This window comes from Budorcas taxicolor, chromosome 5 (assembly GCF_023091745.1).
Source record: "Budorcas taxicolor isolate Tak-1 chromosome 5, Takin1.1, whole genome shotgun sequence".
In the NCBI taxonomy this organism is placed as follows: domain Eukaryota; kingdom Metazoa; phylum Chordata; class Mammalia; order Artiodactyla; family Bovidae; genus Budorcas; species Budorcas taxicolor.
Window position 1 is genome coordinate 101,912,613 of NC_068914.1, and position 17,288 is coordinate 101,929,900.

General features: G+C 44.8%; 3 protein-coding genes across 3 annotated transcripts in view; 2 read left to right on the plus strand and 1 right to left on the minus strand.

Moving 5' to 3' along the window:
- Positions 1-100: 100 nt before the first annotated feature.
- DNAJC14 (DnaJ heat shock protein family (Hsp40) member C14) lies at positions 101-7,049 on the plus strand. The gene is made up of 7 exons (XM_052640042.1): positions 101-232; positions 678-2,143; positions 4,701-4,807; positions 5,009-5,116; positions 5,487-5,647; positions 5,730-5,832; positions 6,043-7,049. The coding sequence occupies exons 2-7, from the start codon at positions 734-736 to the stop codon at positions 6,251-6,253; spliced, it is 2,100 nt and encodes a 699-aa protein (XP_052496002.1). The 5' UTR covers positions 101-232; positions 678-733; the 3' UTR covers positions 6,254-7,049.
- Positions 7,050-7,273: 224 nt separating this feature from the next.
- Positions 7,274-10,162, minus strand: ORMDL2 (ORMDL sphingolipid biosynthesis regulator 2). The gene is made up of 4 exons (XM_052640688.1): positions 10,107-10,162; positions 8,864-9,038; positions 8,565-8,716; positions 7,274-7,696 (listed from the first exon to the last, which is right to left on the minus strand). Exons 2-4 carry the CDS (start codon positions 9,035-9,037, stop codon positions 7,561-7,563), a joined length of 462 nt encoding a protein of 153 aa, XP_052496648.1. The 5' UTR covers position 9,038; positions 10,107-10,162; the 3' UTR covers positions 7,274-7,560.
- Positions 10,163-10,360: 198 nt separating this feature from the next.
- SARNP (SAP domain containing ribonucleoprotein) overlaps positions 10,361-17,288 on the plus strand; it is a 47,836-nt gene continuing 40,908 nt past the window's right edge. Inside the window, exon 1 of the mRNA XM_052640236.1 lies at positions 10,361-10,555. Within this exon, the coding sequence (XP_052496196.1) occupies positions 10,520-10,555 (36 nt within the window). The 5' untranslated portion in view covers positions 10,361-10,519. The remainder of the gene's footprint in view (positions 10,556-17,288) is intronic.

Consider the following 17,288-nt stretch of genomic DNA (forward strand, 5'->3'; position numbering starts at 1 on the left):
TCGACTTAGCCTGCGGGACTGGCTTGCACCTCGGCAGATCGCTTTTACTTTTCCTTCCCGTGTCTTCCCTGGTGACCTCGGAAGTGGAAGTAGACGCGAATCGGCGGCTGCGGCGGGGACGGAAGGCGGAAGCAGAGCGTGAGCGGGAGGCGGAGCCGGGGGAGCTGCTCTCGTAGCTCCCCCTGGCCCTCGGCCCAGCTGCTCGAGGGGGAGGAGTTACCGCCGTTCTTCGGTATGTTACCTTGATCCCCTCTACCCAGCCTTAGGGTTAACGGGTTGACTCTGTCAGGGGGAGTCTCAAGCTCCTCCCCCAGATGTTCCTGAAGCGCCGCACGGTCCCCACCCTTTTCTGGCAGCCTGCGGCCCCCTTTCCGGTCGTCTTTCCCTTTTTCCCAAGAGTGACCCCAGGACCACACCCTTTGCGGTACCTCCCTTTTCTCCTGTTTTAGGGTTATAGCTTTCTGGGGAAAGAAACAATAATAAGGGAGCTTGGAGGAGTGGGGGGAGGGAGCAGCGTTGCCGTTAATGTAGTATTGGCTTTATTGCTGGGGTGATGATTGCCCCCGAATTTTTAAAACAAGGGAGGTGGGTGCATTCAATATATACCCAATTTAAGATTATTTAACCTTTTTGTTGGTCCTATCCTTGATCACCCCCACTTGATACCTCTGTTACAGGCATCAGAAGTCACCATGATGGCTGTGACCTAAAATCCTCAGGAAGCCCCGGGGTCATGGCCCAGAAGCACCCCGGAGAAGGAGGGTTGTGTGGAGCCCACCACAGTGGTGGTGCCTCCCTCAGGACTTTAGGACCCTCTGTGGACCCTGACATACTTTCATTCTCAGGACTCAGGGACTCAGCGGGGCCTGCTCCTAATGGTACCCGCTGCCTCACAGAGCACTCTAGTCCTAAGTACACACAGCCCCCAAATCCAGCCCACTGGTCGGATCCAAGCCATGGACCCCCAAGGGGTCCAGGACCCCCTCTGGCTGAAGAGGACCCTGATCAGACTGAGGCATCTTCAGAAGAGTCAGGAGTGGACCAGGAACTCTCAAGAGAGAATGAGGCTGGGTACCAGGATGATGGGAACTCTTCTTTCCTTTCCATTCCATCTACTTGTAACTGCCAGGGAACCCCTGGAATCCCTGAAGGGCCTTACTCTGAGGGAGGAGATAACTCTTCTAGCAACTTTTGCCACCATTGTACCTCTCCAGCTTTGGGGGAAGATGAAGAGTTGGAAGGGGAATATGATGAAGAGGAACCTCTTAAGTTTCCCAGTGATCTTTCACGTGTGCACAGTGAAAAGAAACCTGCACCCCGGAGACAACGGCACCGTGTTCCAGCCAAGGAGGACACTCGGGAGGGTGGACGAAGAGATCCCAGATCCCCTGGTCGACATCGGCTGGGCCGGAAACGGAGTCAGGCAGATAAACGCAGAGGACTGGGATTGTGGGGAGCAGAGGAACTGTGTCAGCTTGGACAGGCAAGCTTCTGGTGGCTGATCGAACTGCTAGTATTAGTGGGGGAGTACGTGGAGACTTGTGGCCATCTCATCTATGCATGCAGGCAGCTGAAAGGCAGTGATCTGGACCTTTTACGTGTCTGGGTGGGAGTGTGGGCAGGGCGGCTGGGGGGCTGGGCCCAGGTGATGTTCCAGTTTCTGAGCCAGGGGTTTTGCTATGGGGCAGGGCTGTTCACCCGTTTTCTTAGGCTTGTGGGTGCTTTGCTGCTCCTGGCTCTGGCCCTTTTGTTGGGCTGTTTACAGTTGGGCTGGCGGTTTCTGGTAGGATTGAGTGACCGGCTAGGCTGGAGGGGTAAAGCCACCTGGCTCTTCTCTTGGCTGGCTTCTCCCACCTGGCAGCGTTGCCTGATTCTGCTGAGAGAGAGCAGGCCCTGGCAGCAGCTGGTAAGAATAGTTCAGTTGGGTTGGCTGGAGTTACCTTGGGTCAAACAGAGGACCAATAGGCAGGGGAATGCACCTGTAGCTGGTGGTCGTTACTGCCAGCCTGAAGAGGAAGTGGCTCGACTCTTGACCATGGCTGGGGTTCCTGAGGATGAGCTAAACCCTTTTCACGTGTTGGGGGTTGAAGCCACAGCATCAGATGTTGAACTGAAGAAGGCCTATAGGCAGCTGGCAGTGATGGTGAGTACCCTTCCCTCTTTCCAGTTCTTTGTTCCCATATTTTATTTTCCACTACAATTTTTAGGTGGAGTAGAGGAAGGGACAGAGATGGCAATGGCAACCCACTCCAGTACTCTTGCCTGGAAAATCCCGTGGATGGAGGAGTCTGGTAGGCTGCAGCCCATGGGGTCGCTAAGAGTCAGACATGACTGAGCGACTTCACTTTCACTTTCATGCATTGCAGAAGGAAATGGCAAACCACTCCTCTTTTCTTGCCTGGAGAATCCCAGGGAAGGGGCGCCAGGTGGGCTGCCGTCTATGGGGTCGCACAGAGTCGGACACGACTGAAGTGGCTTAGCGGCAGCAACAGCAGAGGAAGGGAGAGTATAAAATCAACTTGAAGATGAAAAATTATCTTTCATTCTCAGGAAAGAATTGGAAAGGGGATCTGACTTTTCTCTTAAAGTTTTGTATCATGAAATTCTTTTTCTCAATGAAAATAAATGAACCTGGTATAGTAGACAGTGCTGGACTCACTCACCCTGGAATATCAAGGTGAAATCCCTCTGAGTAGGTTGGAGAAGAGGCCTAGTCAGAACGCTTATCAGTTCCTCCTGAACAAATGAGGGGTTTCTGAACACAGGGAAATCCAACTGCCTTCCTAGTGAGGCAAGTGTGGGAAGATTCAGAGAGTACATGTGAGTGATTATTCCAGGACCAGGTGAAAGAAAAGGTATCTCAAGACCAACAACCGGGCTGGGAAAGGGAAGGCAAATGGGACATAAATCTTGGAGAGGCATGTATGTATGTATGTATGTATGTATGTATGTATGTATGTCATACATGAAAATATTGGTGATTAGGTAGGATATAGGGGGTTGTAACTTAAATGCTTGAGGGAAATGGTTTAATACAAGCATGCAATCAAATTGCTTTTAGAAGTAGATATTTGATTGCTATTTTTAGATATGATTGTTACTGCTATTTCTGTACAAGTAAAACTGTTAGGAATATAAATGCGTTCTGCGTGCTAAATCGCTTCAGTCGTGTCTGGCTCTTTGCGACCCTAGGGACTGTAGCCTGCCAAACTCCTCTGTCCATGGGATTCTCCAGGCAAGAGTACTGGAGTGGGTTGCAAGTCCTTCTCCAGGGGATCGAACTTGCATTTCTAAATCTCCTGCACTGAAGGGCGGATTCTTTACGACTAGTGCCACCTGAGAAGTCCACGGCTATAAGTAACGTGTAAATTCCATTGGAGGACTATTTGAGTGTATGGAACTTGACTGGTAAAATACCAGTGTGCAAATTCCCTCAGTGGTTGCATGACATGAAAGAGGAATGGGCAACCAGAGTTTCCATTAACCATTCTAGGTACAATAAAATACCAGACCTGAAACTTACCAGATAACTAAATTAGTTTGGTGGAAAATATATGCCCCTTATTGGATGGCCTGGGTTATTCTGAGAGTGAGGAACAGTTTTCACTCTCAAATTGTTACTAATGGTAGAGGTCTTTTCTCACCTTCATGTCTTTTAGCAGATTTTGTCTTTTGGGGAATGTCATTCAAAAATTCTCATTTTCAACTGACTTTCTTGAAGTAAAGTTCCTGAACCTTAGTAGAACTGTCCCATAACCTGAAGTTACTGCCTTGTTCTGGGCCAGAGTATCTGTGGGCTCTTTTTGGCCAAGCCATGGGGCATGTGGAATCTTAGTTCCTTAAGATGGAAGCAGGGGATTGAACCTGCACCCCTTGCACTGGAAGCACAGTCTTAACCACTAGACGACCAGGCAAGTCCCTGTAGTCTTTTATACAGCCTCTCACTGCCCTTATTAGGGCCTAACATGACCATTACTTACATTCTGTAAGCTTGGGGATATGAGAGAGATGAGCATTCTGCAAGAGACTAGCTTTATCTCTGTTTTTGGTGAATGAGGATGGGAAAAATCAAGGAACTGTAGGAAGTGAGAATATTATTTGTCTTGGAGAAAAGGCTGAAAAGTGGATTAAAAACCTGAGGGTCATGGTATGTTATTTCACACCTGGAACAGAAAGGCAAACCATTGTAGGAAGTTTTGAGTAGATATGAAAATTTCCTAGTTAGAAACAGAATTTGAGGATTGTTGGAACTCTATGACTGACAACAAAGTTAAAATATAAGAGTTTAGTATGTGTGACAGGGTGATAAACCATCCTTGTTTGCCTGAAATTGAAAGGTTTCCTCAAACATGAAATTTAAATGCTAAAACTGGGACAGTTCCAGGAACACTAGAATGGTGGATCACCATAGTGCCAGATTTTCTGTATTCTGCTTCATGTGTATTCTCATTTAATACTAACAGTCCATGATAGATAAAATACTCTAGGTCATGAAGCTAATGAGCAGAAGAGGCAGGACTTAAATACAGATCTATCTTCAGAGGCAGAGCAATTAACCATTAAGCTATATTGATTCTTCAAAAGGGTGTTATCAACACCCTTTTAGGAAGTTATCAACAATAACCTGTTGATATGAGGTTACTTTGACTCAAGATGGGGAGAGGTTTGGAATGGATATGTAATGAAATCTGTTTTGGTAGGTTCATCCTGACAAAAACCATCATCCTCGGGCTGAGGAGGCCTTCAAGGTTTTGCGGGCAGCTTGGGACATTGTCAGCAACCCTGAAAGACGGAAGGAATATGAGATGTAAGTTGGAGCTAGAAAATTATTAGGTAGGGTAAATGAATAACCTTCAATAGCAGAGATCCCTGGACTTACAGATGAAGGCTTTCCAAGGCAGAACTGAGGTGGCTTGTCTAGCTGGCCAAGGGCCTCAAGAGGCCAATAGATCTGTCTCTCTTTGTCCCTCACTCAATATCCTGACTTACATAGCCTTTTTTCTCTCAGGAAACGAATGGCTGAAAATGAGCTGAGCCGGTCAGTGAATGAGTTTCTGTCCAAGCTGCAAGAAGCAATGAATACTATGATGTGCAGCAGATGCCAGGGAAAGCATAGGTATGATTTAAATAGGACAGGACTGGGACAGCCAGTTTAGGGACTGGGTGACCAAAAACATTCCTTGTATCATTGGTAGTTGTGGGATCCAGATGGTAAGTAAAAAGACCCTGAGTTTCTACTTATGCCATATTGTCAAGAAATTGAAGATCTGAATTAGCAAGAAGACAAGGTAGTATTTCTGGCTTTAAGATAGGTTGAGGGCAGGGCGTACATAGGCATACATAACAACTGAGTGGCGGTAATTTTAGATGTTTGTCAGTAACCATACTTGTTGGTAACAAGGAGACATCAGTAATGATGAGACTGTAGCAATGCTCTAGGTAGTCTTAACAGATTATTAAGGAACTGTCCTTTTGTTGAATTTCAGGAGGTTCGAAATGGACCGGGAACCTAAGAGTGCCAGATACTGTGCTGAGTGTAATAGGCTGCATCCTGCTGAGGAAGGTGACTTTTGGGCAGAGTCAAGCATGTTGGGCCTCAAAATCACCTACTTTGCGCTGATGGATGGAAAGGTGTATGATATCACAGGTATACTTCTGTCCTCTGGAAGTATGGGCTCATATATCCTCAGAACTATGATATTTTGGCTAATTGTCTCTCATGCTTGCAGAGTGGGCTGGATGCCAGCGTGTGGGAATCTCCCCAGATACCCACAGAGTCCCTTATCACATCTCATTTGGTTCACGGATGCCAGGCACCAGTGGGCGGCAGAGGTAGGTGGTGTTTCTCTCAATGATCTATCCACTGTTCTAGTTCTGAATATGGTTTCCAATGACATGCTGTTTAGGACATGTGGGTGTCTAACCATTTAAGTGTTTGGGACCTGACTCAGTATGTCTTTAACATATGTATAAATAGATGAACTAGGTAACCATTTGACTCCAGTATCTCTTGCCTCATCATGCCTTCTGTTTTCCTCTCAGAGCTACTCCAGATGCCCCTCCTGCTGACCTTCAGGATTTCTTGAGCCGGATCTTTCAAGTACCCCCAGGCCAGATGTCCAACGGGAACTTCTTTGCAGCTCCTCAGCCCAGCCCTGGGGCCACTGCAGCCTCCAAGCCCAACAGCACAGTACCCAAGGGAGACGCCAAACCGAAGCGGCGGAAGAAAGTGAGGAGGCCCTTCCAACGTTGACACCCCTTCTCTTTCCTCCAATCAATGTCAGGGAGTCAAAAGGGCTGTGTACAGCACCAGATGGAATTTGATTTGTTTATTTTTAAATATTTAAAAAAGGGAAAATTTTAAGCTCAAATTGTTCACTCAGTACTTTTAGGAAGCCCTGGAACCACTCTCCCTCCTCCACCAGCACCCAGGAACTGAATCTTTTCTTCTGACAATACCAAAGAAGTAGGGAATGTCTAGAACAAAGAACCTGGGGCCTGGACCTGGGCTGGACGGTTATCTCCCATAGTGTGGGAACTGGGTATTTCCCTGGGGTCTGTATGCCTTTATCTTGTCTTTTGCTTCTTAGAGCAGATGACACTCCCCTCACCCCCAAACGAGTCTAATATTTCTTGACTCATTTCAGGAGGGAGCCCCCTCCTTTGCCCCAGTGTACTAGTTAAAAGAACAAGAAAGCATGTAACCCTAATTATAGGAGATACATAAGAGTTCAGAGAGTGGGAACTCTGACCTTGTGGGTAATTACCCAACTTCATGCTTGTTGCTGCAGGGATGGCCAAAACTAATAATTTTTAAAAAACAAGATTCATGCCCTCTGCCCTTGGGTGAGGGGGAAGGGTAAAGGGGCTCCCGGCAGCCCCCTTATGATCCAAGGCTTTGTATTTTTTTAAGTTTGTTCATATTTGTATGTACATATCTATTTAAAGCCAGGGGATTATCTTTCTATAAATATGTAACTGGCAACCTGTATCTTCCCTCTCTTCTTTGCCCATATAGCTGGAGTCCTTTTTCTCATTTGAAAATCTTTTGCTTCCTAAGTGTTAGAGTGAAGGGCACCTCCTGCTGGACCAAGGGAGGGGGATAAAAAAATACCTTAAAGAAATTTTGTAGTTCTGTAAGTCAGTCATTGTTGCATCTTTCTTCTCTGGCTTTATGAACACATCTCCCTACCCTTACTGCTGACCAAACTGTAGCCATATATGAAAAAAATTATCTTTATTATAAGGAAAATACACAGTAAAACAGAGCTGGAAGGTGGTGGGAGTGGATGATAGGGAAAACCTTAATCAACCAAAAAGCTGCCCAAGCATGGCTTCCTGCTATAGGAGAGTGATTTGCCCCTTACCTCACCTGTCTTTCCTGATTCAAAGAAACCTGCTCCTAGCAGGGCTGGGCCCAGGGGACCCCATTTTCCAATGAAAATTTGTGAAAGTTTGCATTTCCAGTGGGGGCGTTTGGGAAAGTTACATAGTTCTCAGGCTGTATAGAGAAGGGGGGGATGTTATAGCCCTTTGTTCCAATGTCCCCAGCCCCATCTCTCAGTATTTGTTGATGCCAAAGAGACGAACCCCATGAAACTGGGGCAACTTGGGCAGCAGTACGCTAAGCAGTGAGGCTGTGTTGATGAGGAAGTGAGCAGCATCATATTTGGTGTAAAAGCTGGCCAGGAGGTATCTGGGGAGAGAAGAAATAGGTTGAATGAAGTTGGCCTTCCCTATCCATATTCAGGCCTTTCCAGTGACTTTCTTTTCTATTTTAAATAACCAGTTTTACTGCATGCAGTCCTAGAATATCTAAAAATATTTCAGCTATATTAACAATATTTACTTTGGGGTTGGGGAGATAATCAGCACCTTTAACTGGAGATTTATAAATTTGTGCCTTTTTAAAAAAAAATTGTTAATGACAGGTGGCAAATGACAGCTGAAGCAGTTTTAGCCTGTGTGACTGTTAGAATCCTTTTTGCTACCACTTCTCACAGATTTACATCAGTTCTGCCTTTATTCACTTCTTTGGAAGTGTAAAATAACTTGTTTCACTTGTTTTATCTTTTCTTAGTCCCTTCTCCCAGAGAAGGCAATGGCAACCCACTCCAGTACTCTTGCCTGGAAAATCCCATGGACGGAGGAGCCTGGTGGGCTGCAGTCCATGGGGTCGCTACGAGTCATGCATGACTGAGCAACTTCACTTTCACTTTTCACTTTCCTGCATTGGGGAAGGAAATGGCAATCCACTCCAGTGTCCTTGCCTGGAGAATCCCAGGGACGGGGGAGCCTGGTGGGCTGCCGTCTATGGGGTAGCACAGAGTTGGACACAACTGAAGCGACTTAGCAGCAGCAGCCCTTTCTCCATTCTCCTACCATCAAGGAGGCAGCAAGTAATGCTTGCTTACTGTCTTCTACTTTTTACTGTTCTCACTAGATTTAGAGCTAATGTATCTTCACAGGGTCTAGGTGAGTAGAAATCCCCTGTTTTTAAAGGTTCCCTGTGGACCTCTGTACCTGGCTTTTGAAGCATCTCCCCTATTTCCCCCTGGACTCACAGTACAATGGGAGAGATGCTGAGGAATTTTCGGGAAGAGGTAAATTGGAGCCCGTAGTCCATCTGTTCCCAGTGTGTCAGTAGCCGAGCCTTTCCTTGGTCAGGGGTCTCAAAGGGTGTCCCTTTCACCGTATGTAGGAAGACATACATAACCTGGGAGGAGGGAATGGGACAGTGTGAGGTACCAGGGCATAAAGTAGTCCCTCAGCTGAGATCCCAAAAGGAAGACAGAAATTCCAAGTAATTGTTTTTGGTTGGGAAAAGCCTGGGGTGGGTAAAAGGGCATGGTTTAGTGCTCACCAAGTTATGGATGACGTTGGTCAGTGTCCAGACAACAGGAATGCTGAAGAAGGGGATGCTGAGTAGAACCACATGCAGCAGTCCTACCAAGATGATGTAGGCCAGCCAGATGCCCCGGCTATTCATCACTCGAGTGTTGGGGTTTACTTCGCTGTGAGCCACCCCCACATTCATCCTACCACAGTGGGGGATCAGGCAGGAGACCAGCTTAATTTCCTCTGCACCCTTCTTGGAGTCTGTTTCTCCAAGTTGTCTCCTGAGTAGCCCAAATCCCCCGGACTCTATTGGGAATGAAAGAACTTACCCCATTACACACAAAGGAAAAACTGAAGACTTGGGGGAAAAAATTTAGAAGGCAAGATGAGAACTCATTCTATATGTTAGAGACATGATAATCTTTCTTCTGATCCTTACACTTAAGCTGTAACTTGAAGGAGTAAGCATAGGCTTGGCGCACCTCAAGGAGCAAGGGTAACAGAACTATCTCACTATCCTTAAGAAGTTAATAAGGAACCAGGAAGACATTAGGTACACCCAAAATTACAGAAGAGGGTCATGGGAAACAAGGAACCACTAAGGAAGGATGAGGAGGTAAAGCTACCTGAAAATCTATACTCGTCAGTTCAGTCACTCAGTTGTGTCCAATTCTTTGGGACCCCATGAACTGCAGGATGCCAGGCTTCCCTGTCCATCACCAGGGAAGCCTGGTATCCTGGTCAAACTCATGTCCATAGAGCCGGCGATGCCATCCAGCTATCTCATCCTCTGTCGTCCCCTTCTGGTTTCATCTATCTTAGTCCCCACCTTTTCCTCTGGGGCTCCCCCGTCCTCTCATCTCCGTGGCATGTAAGCAGGCAGCTGCAAGAATGTGCCCAGGGCTTTTGCACTGAACTAGGAAGGGACGTGAGCTGAGCGTCTCGAGAGGTGGAGCCCTAGTCCCGACTTCAGGGCGGCTCTGATCGTCTGAACTTAGTCCTTTTAAAATCGTGCTTGCCCTTAAGTTGATGACGCCGGTTTAGGAAGCAGATCTGGCCCGCTCTCTACCTAAAATTCCCTAAACCCCAGTAATGATTTGAACTCGCCCCCTTGCTCCTCCCAGGCCCCCTCTCCTTCATCGTCTTCCCTTAGGGTTGTCTTCAGCGCTCCTCTTTCGGTCTGTTGCTCGCCGCCGCTTCACCCACCCCGCTCGTTCGCCTCTCACCATTTTTCTAAGGACCCCTTCCCAGTCTCCCGGTAAACCTACCTGTCAGCTTCGGAAGCCGTCCGGGTCAGGGCGCGGCGCTTGCTTCTACACCTGCGGTCTCCAGGAAGCAGCCTCCCCGCCCATCTGCGCTCTCCCTATTGGTGGAGCAAGGTCAGCGCCGCCACCACTCATTGGCTGGCGATCCGCCGCGGGGACGCACAATTGGTCACTATTTCCGTCGTTCGGAAGGTGCCGAACCCGCCCTTCTCCAGGTCCCACCTTTTGAGAGAGGTGGGGAAAGCCGCTTGGAGGAGAGAGGGCGACGCCAGCTATTGACTAATGGAAAGAGTTGATAGTAAGAGGCGGGAGTAAGAGCTCCAACGATTGGCCGGCCGTGGCTGTAGGCGCCGAGGCGGGAGCTCCCGGAGGTGGAGGCAGCGGGTGGGGGCCTGGCGGAGTGGAGGGGTAACAAGATGGCGACTGAGACGGTGGAGCTTCATAAGCTGAAGGTACCGTGAGGCGGGGAAGGGCCGGGTCGGACTTTTCCGGAGACTAAATTTTGCTGGCGGGTTGGCGGCTTTTCCTTGAAGGCTCTTCTACTCCATTTTCTGGCTCTCGCCTTAGTTCTGTTCTTTTGTGCCGCCCTTCTTCCCCCACTACGTCTTTTCTCTTTTCCCATTTCTCCTCACGGTTTTACTGTATCCTTACTTGTTATTCAGCACCTTCCTCCACTGTGGTGTCGTCCGTCACCTCTCTACCGGTTTGTGGAAGTGCCTTCAACCTGTTCTCTCTTCTTGTTTCTCGTCAAACTGCATTACGTCAGTGGTCCCCTCCTCTTGGCCCCGTGCGGAGCCCGGGACCCCCTTTTTTCCCCTGGGTTTGTGCTTTCCTGTCTGTTGTCCAAAGTGGAGATTCCCGGTAGCAAAGGATGGCAGCTTCGTTTATTTCTGTCTGTCTAGGTCTCAGACTTGATCCGGAAAATGCTTCCGTCCCCCTTTTTTAGATGGAGTGACGCCCCCGGGGCAAATTTGGAAACCCGAGGAGAGGCCTCCCCTTAGAGGCCTAGGCTTTAGGAGACTTTAAGAGGTAGTGAAGGCACAGATACCCCAGATTGAAAAGTTTTCGAGTTCTCTCAACGCGGTTCTCCACCTACCAGCCTTCCCCCTACCCTGCGCCCCACCACCCCAGAGACAAGTCACTCAGAACTGTAATATTTTGGGAAAACGTTTCCAAGGTTAGGGTTACCTCTGTCCCATTTCATTTCGCGGGTAGACCCTGCATCTCTTGGTCTCACCACTGGGTGACACTCAATCACAGAAGAGGTTTTAAGTTGTGTCTTGGGAATCTTGAGAGCCTTTTCATATTTAGATTATTTTCTTGGAAGAAAACAATGGGTTTGTTTTTTTTGGGGGGGTAAATTAAGAGTATCTCAAGTTGTCCATTTGTGGTTTGACAGGTAGTTTTCCCATCACTTTTCAGTCATGTTTTGTTCACGTCCTGGGAACCTTTGACAAACCAGGTTGATTTGACCCACGCTGAAAACTGATTCTTTAAAGTCTGATGAGCTTGAAAAAAAAAAGTGTAAGGAGAGTAAGAGTAGAGAGAGAGAGGTCCTCTTAATCACATTAGTTGACACCAGTTAGACTTTCAGTGAAAGTTGATAGGTTTCTTACTCATGGAATCTAAGCTGTACTAGGGGGATTTTGTGTTAACATGGAGTTACTGTTAACTTGGTACCGAAATGAGTAGATTGTATCAGTCCTCTGCTAAGAGAATAACAAGTAAAAAATTGAGCAGCTACTTCCATTATATGTATATTAACTTGTAAATTAGTACTGTGAAGTGAAGTGAGTGAAGTCGCTCAGTCGTGTCCGACTCTGCGACCGCATGGACTGTAGTCTACCAGGCTCCTCTGTCCATGGGATTTTCCAGGCAATAGTCCTGGAGTGGATTGCCATTTCCTTCTCCAAAATTAGTACTAGTATATGTTGTATACTACATATACACCATATTTGTTGTATACTACAAACTGCTGTTTGTATGTTATAAAAGAAACACAGAAAAGGAATTTTTGAATGGAATAAAAAGGAAATATGAATATAAGATCTAATGTTTTCTTCCTATATTAGTTCCATTTTTTGAAACCCCTCGAGTAAGTCACTAGCCTTGTGACTTGCCTTAATAGGTTTTGTTTTGGTTTATGGAGTTCCACCTTCCATAAAAATCTGTATGTCAGTTCCAGGTTAAATCCGGTTTTGATTGGATAATGTCCTCTGATCTGATTTCAGGTTATTATAGTCTTAGAGAGCATGAGGCAGTCCTAATAGCCTAAAAAGGATTCACTCTTTTAATCATATTTGCTTGTCTTTGCTTTTTCTCTAGAGCACTTCTTAACCTTTTGGAGGTCACAGATATCTTTGAAACTCTGATGAAAGGTATGGACCTCTCCCCAGAAAAAGGCATGTACACATGACTTTGCATGCAATTTGAGGGGCTTCATAAAATTACCTTGGAGCCCTGAGGAGTCCATGGACCTCTGGTTAAGAACTCATGCCTTTAATTTTGACTTCCAAGACAGTTAATGTTTGGTTCCACTGTTGATCATGGATTGATCCTACTGTTCATCATGGAGTGATCCTTACTTTTGGGTTGACCTAGGGTTTATCTCTCTCTTTTTTTTTTTAAAAAGCCTTTCCATTTTTATAAAAGGAATTTGGGGCTATAGTGTGGGGTCTCAGAGAAAAGGAGCAAGCTTTGAAGTAGGAATGAAAAATATCTATCTGAATTGATAATGTAAAGCCACATCAACTGCAAATTTGTGAAGGTTTTGTAGAAATGGAGTCATTCCAACGCAGTTGGAAAGAGACTGAATTGTGGGTGAAAAATGCCTTGAATTGTTATAGTACCAGATTTCCAGTCAGTTGTGAGAAAACGGACTACAGATGAGAGACCTAGAAGGGTGGATAAAGAAAACAGTGAGACATTTGTAATAGTGAAGCATAAAGTACATTTGTGTTGGTGGTTGAAGATCATTTGGAAAAGGAAAGTAGGTGAACTGTGTGACTGGAGGTGTATTGGAGTGATACTGAAAAGGACTTCTAAGTTGTGTAAGGTGTTTGGTTTTTGTCATACAGGCAGAAAGTGGGGAACCTTTGAAAATTTGAAAGGAGGAGCTGATGTGATGAGTTTTTTTATTTTTTTCTTTGCCACTTTTCTTTGGCTTGTGGGATCCTAGTTCCCAGGCCTGGGATGGAACCCCAGGCACTCTGCAATGAAAGCACAGAGTCCTACACTGGACTGCTAGGAATTTCCCAGTTTGTGTTCTTTTGGCAGTAAGAAGGATGGAGCCTGGAGGGGAAGAAATTTCACCAGTTAGATTTTTATTATAGTAGTCACTCCCCTGCTTAGAACCTTGTTATTATATCCCTGCCAGTATCTAGTTTAGTTTCTCAAATTCCAGCTAGTGACTTTATTTCACTTATCAGAGTGGCTGTTCATTAACTGCTAACATTTACTATGTGGAAGACACTGGTCAAATCAGTTTGTACACAAAAGTTGATTTCTCACGATAATCCTAAGGCAGTAAGGTAAATGCCTGTGTTGTCCCTATTGAAAATGAGAAAAAATGGAGACTTCCCTGGTGGTCCAGTGGTTAAGACTCCATGCTTCAGTTTTAGGGGGCTGAGGTTCGCTCTCTGGTTGGGGAACTAAGATCCCACATGGCTTGTGGCTTAGCCTGAAGGAAACAAAAAATGAGAAAAAAACGGAAGCTCAAAGAGATTGGATAACTTGTCCTAGGTCATGTACCTAGTAAGTGGTGGCTCAAATCCAGGCGGTCTGTCTCCAGAATTCCTGTTCTAAATTGCTGTGCATGACTGCTTCTCCATACCTTAGTACTCATAACCTTTATACATGCTTTTGGTTGCATTGCTCTTGCCACCCCCATCAGTTCAGTTCAGTTCAGTCACTCAGGACTTCCCTGGTGGCTCAGAAGATAAAGCATCTGTCTACAATGTGGGAGACCTGGGTTCGAGCCCTGGGTTGGGAAGATCCCCTGGAGAAGGAAATGGCAGTCCACTCCAGTACTGTTGCCTGGAAAATCCCACGGACAGAGGAGCCTGGTAGGCTACAGTCTATGGGGTCGCAGAGTCAGACACTACTGAGCGACTTCACTTTCACTTTCAGTCGCTCATTCATGTCTGACTCTTTGCGACCCCATGAATCGCAGCACGCCAGGCTTCCCTGTCCATCACCAACTCCCGGAGTTCACCCAAATCCATGTCCATCAAGTCAGTGATGCCATCCAGCCATCTCATCCTCTGTCATCCCCTTTTCCTCCTGCTCCCAATCCCTCCCAGCATCAGAGTCTTTTCCAGTGAGTCAGGTCTTCGCATGAGGTGGCCGAAGTACTGGAGTTTCAGCTTTAGCATCATTCCTTCCAAAGAACACCCAGGACTGATCTCCTTTAGAATGGACTGGTTGGCCTTTGTTTAATTAACTGTTAGTTTCCCTTCAGATATCAGTCAAACATCATTTATCCAGTGAACCCTTAGGTAGGATGGGTTACATTCATCTACACACACAGTCAGACCACTTTTTAAATGCTTTTATAGGACCCTGTACTTTTTTTAGAATCAGTTAAATATTACGTGTATGATCATTGTTTGCCTTGTTTCCCTACTAGATTCTAAGCTCCATGTGGGCGAGAACTCTTTGTTTTGCTTATGATTATTTTCCTGTATCTGATAAGATAATGCTTGATACACAGTGGGTACTTATTGGCAGTGGCTTCAAAAGTAGGAATGAATTTGAAATTTTGGATATAAAATTTTAAGTATTTTTAGATCAGTTAAATGTGAGAGGAATGAAAGGTGACTCCAAGTAGTGATACCTTTAGTCTAAGTTGGGAGGAGAAGAAGCCAGTTTTGTGCAGGAGAGAAGATGAAGTTCAGTTTGGGGCATAAATGATAAATGTCTTTGAGATACTCATTTGGAGATATCTTGTAATCATTTGGAAATATGGGTCTTTGCTCAGGAGCTAAGAGCTGAAAATAAAGGTGTGGGATTTATTAAAATATTTCTCTCTATATATAAATTTTTGGAGCTTATATTTTACTACAGGGAGGCACAGTAAACAAGTGAAATATATAGTATGTCAAATAGCGATAAAATTTGTAGTGAAAAATAAAAATAGGAACTGTGAAAAGAGAAAGGTATTATAATTTTAAATAGGGCGACTGAGGGGAAGACCTCATTGAGAAGGTGATGTTTAAGCAAAGTCTTGAAGTAAATGAAAGCGTGAGCCTTGTACAAAGTATTAGAGGTGATCATTAGGACTCTGGCTTTTAACCTTAATGAGATAGGAAACCAGTGGAGGATTTTTGAATAGAGGAGAGACATGTTCTTGACTTAAATTGTCAAAAAGATCACTCTGACTACCTTGTTGAGAATAAACTGTAATGAGGTTCAAGGGCTGAAGAGTTTACAATAGTTTGTATGAAAGAAAGACAAGCGATTAGATTCTGTGTCTGTTTTGAAGGAAGTGCTGACAGGATTTGCCAATGATTGGATTCTGGGAAGTGAAAAAGCCTTTGATACAAGTGGAAGGATAAGGAGGCCAAAGTCATCTTAGTGAATATCTGTATTTACAAGATTGGGTGGAAGAAGAGCTAGCAAAGAGTGAGGAGGAAAGGTAAGAGATAGAGTGTGTCCATGAAAGCCATCCTTCATATTGATACTTAAAATTGGTCTTAAATCAGAGAGATCTGAGCTGGCTATTGGCTTCGCTGTTTTCTGGCTGGGTGATTTTTTTTTTTTAAGCAAATAACAGTTTCTTTAAGCTTTGTTTTCTTAATTTATGAAATGTAATAATAAAATCAACCACATAGATGTTGTGAGGATTAAATGAGGAAATGATGTTCAAAAGACAGCCTTTTGTTTGGCATGTATTAATACTTGAAATTTAATTCCTATCATATGAAATGTTATAAATTATATAAAATGCTTCTGTCCTTGAAGGTTTATAAACCAAGTTGAGAGAGATAACAGGTGAACAATATTTGAATCAAAATTCAAGATGAGTAAATTAGTAGAAATCACAGGGCAATGAATGGGGATTAATGTTAAATGTATTGTGTCGTTAGTTGATCAGTCAGTCCTTACCCTGCTGGTTGGATAGGTAGCGTGAAAAGTGCCTTATTAATACTGAAAAATAAGATTTTAGGATTGAGACTGGAAATTTAGTGTTGTTTTTTTTTTTAATTCATTTATTTGGCTGCACTGGATCTTAGTTGCAGCATGTGGGATCTAGTTCCCTGACCAGGGATCGAACCTGGGCCCCCTGCATTGGGACCTGAGAGTTTTAACCACAACACCAGCAGGGAAGTCCCAAATTTAGTTTTTGAATAGGTAATTCATATTCAACTTCACAATTTTAAAGATGTAAAAAGGGTATATGGTAAAAGGTTTCTCTCCTCTACCTGTCCTCAGGTTTCTTCTGAGATCCAGCTGGTGTTTTATCTGTTTCTTGCCCAGGCATCTTGTGTATAAACATTGTATGACTGTTATATGTATGCATGTTTTTTTTTTACATTAATGTTAGTATCTTACATACAGTATTCCATAAATTGTTTTTTCTTAATAGTCTTATTGAGGCACAATTCACATGCTGTACAATTCACTCAATATATCTTGGTTTTTAAATACATTCTTTTAAAACATTTTAAAGTCAGATGCATATAAAAATGGGTAAGATTTGACATTATAGGTCCATATTTGAGGTTTTAAAAGGGTTTTGTTCTACTACTAATGTAATTGTGCCAAAATGAAATGTGTGAAATGACTTTATTTTCAGCTATTCTGTTTTCACTCAGCAATTTCCCTTTTGGAGGGGAACCTACAATATAATAATAAAGTGATGCAACAGTGTGTAAAAATGTATGTAACATTCTCATTTGACTAGAGAAGGGGACATGGAGGTGCTGAGAAGACTGCTGAATGAGCCAAAGACCTGAGGTTAGGGAATGAGAGCCAGTTGGGGGCTGAGATTTCAACAGCAGTAGCAAGGTCAGTGGTTAGCGGTGGTGGATGCTGTCCATGCTAAACAGCCAGTTGTACCAGTCTGTCTGCTTCAGGTCTGCTAGATCAGCATCCTGTGCAGAATCTATCACTGACTATCTTTCCCTGTTACCTGAAAGATTTTGTAAACTTCTGTCTGTATCTACACACAATTTGGGGAAGGAA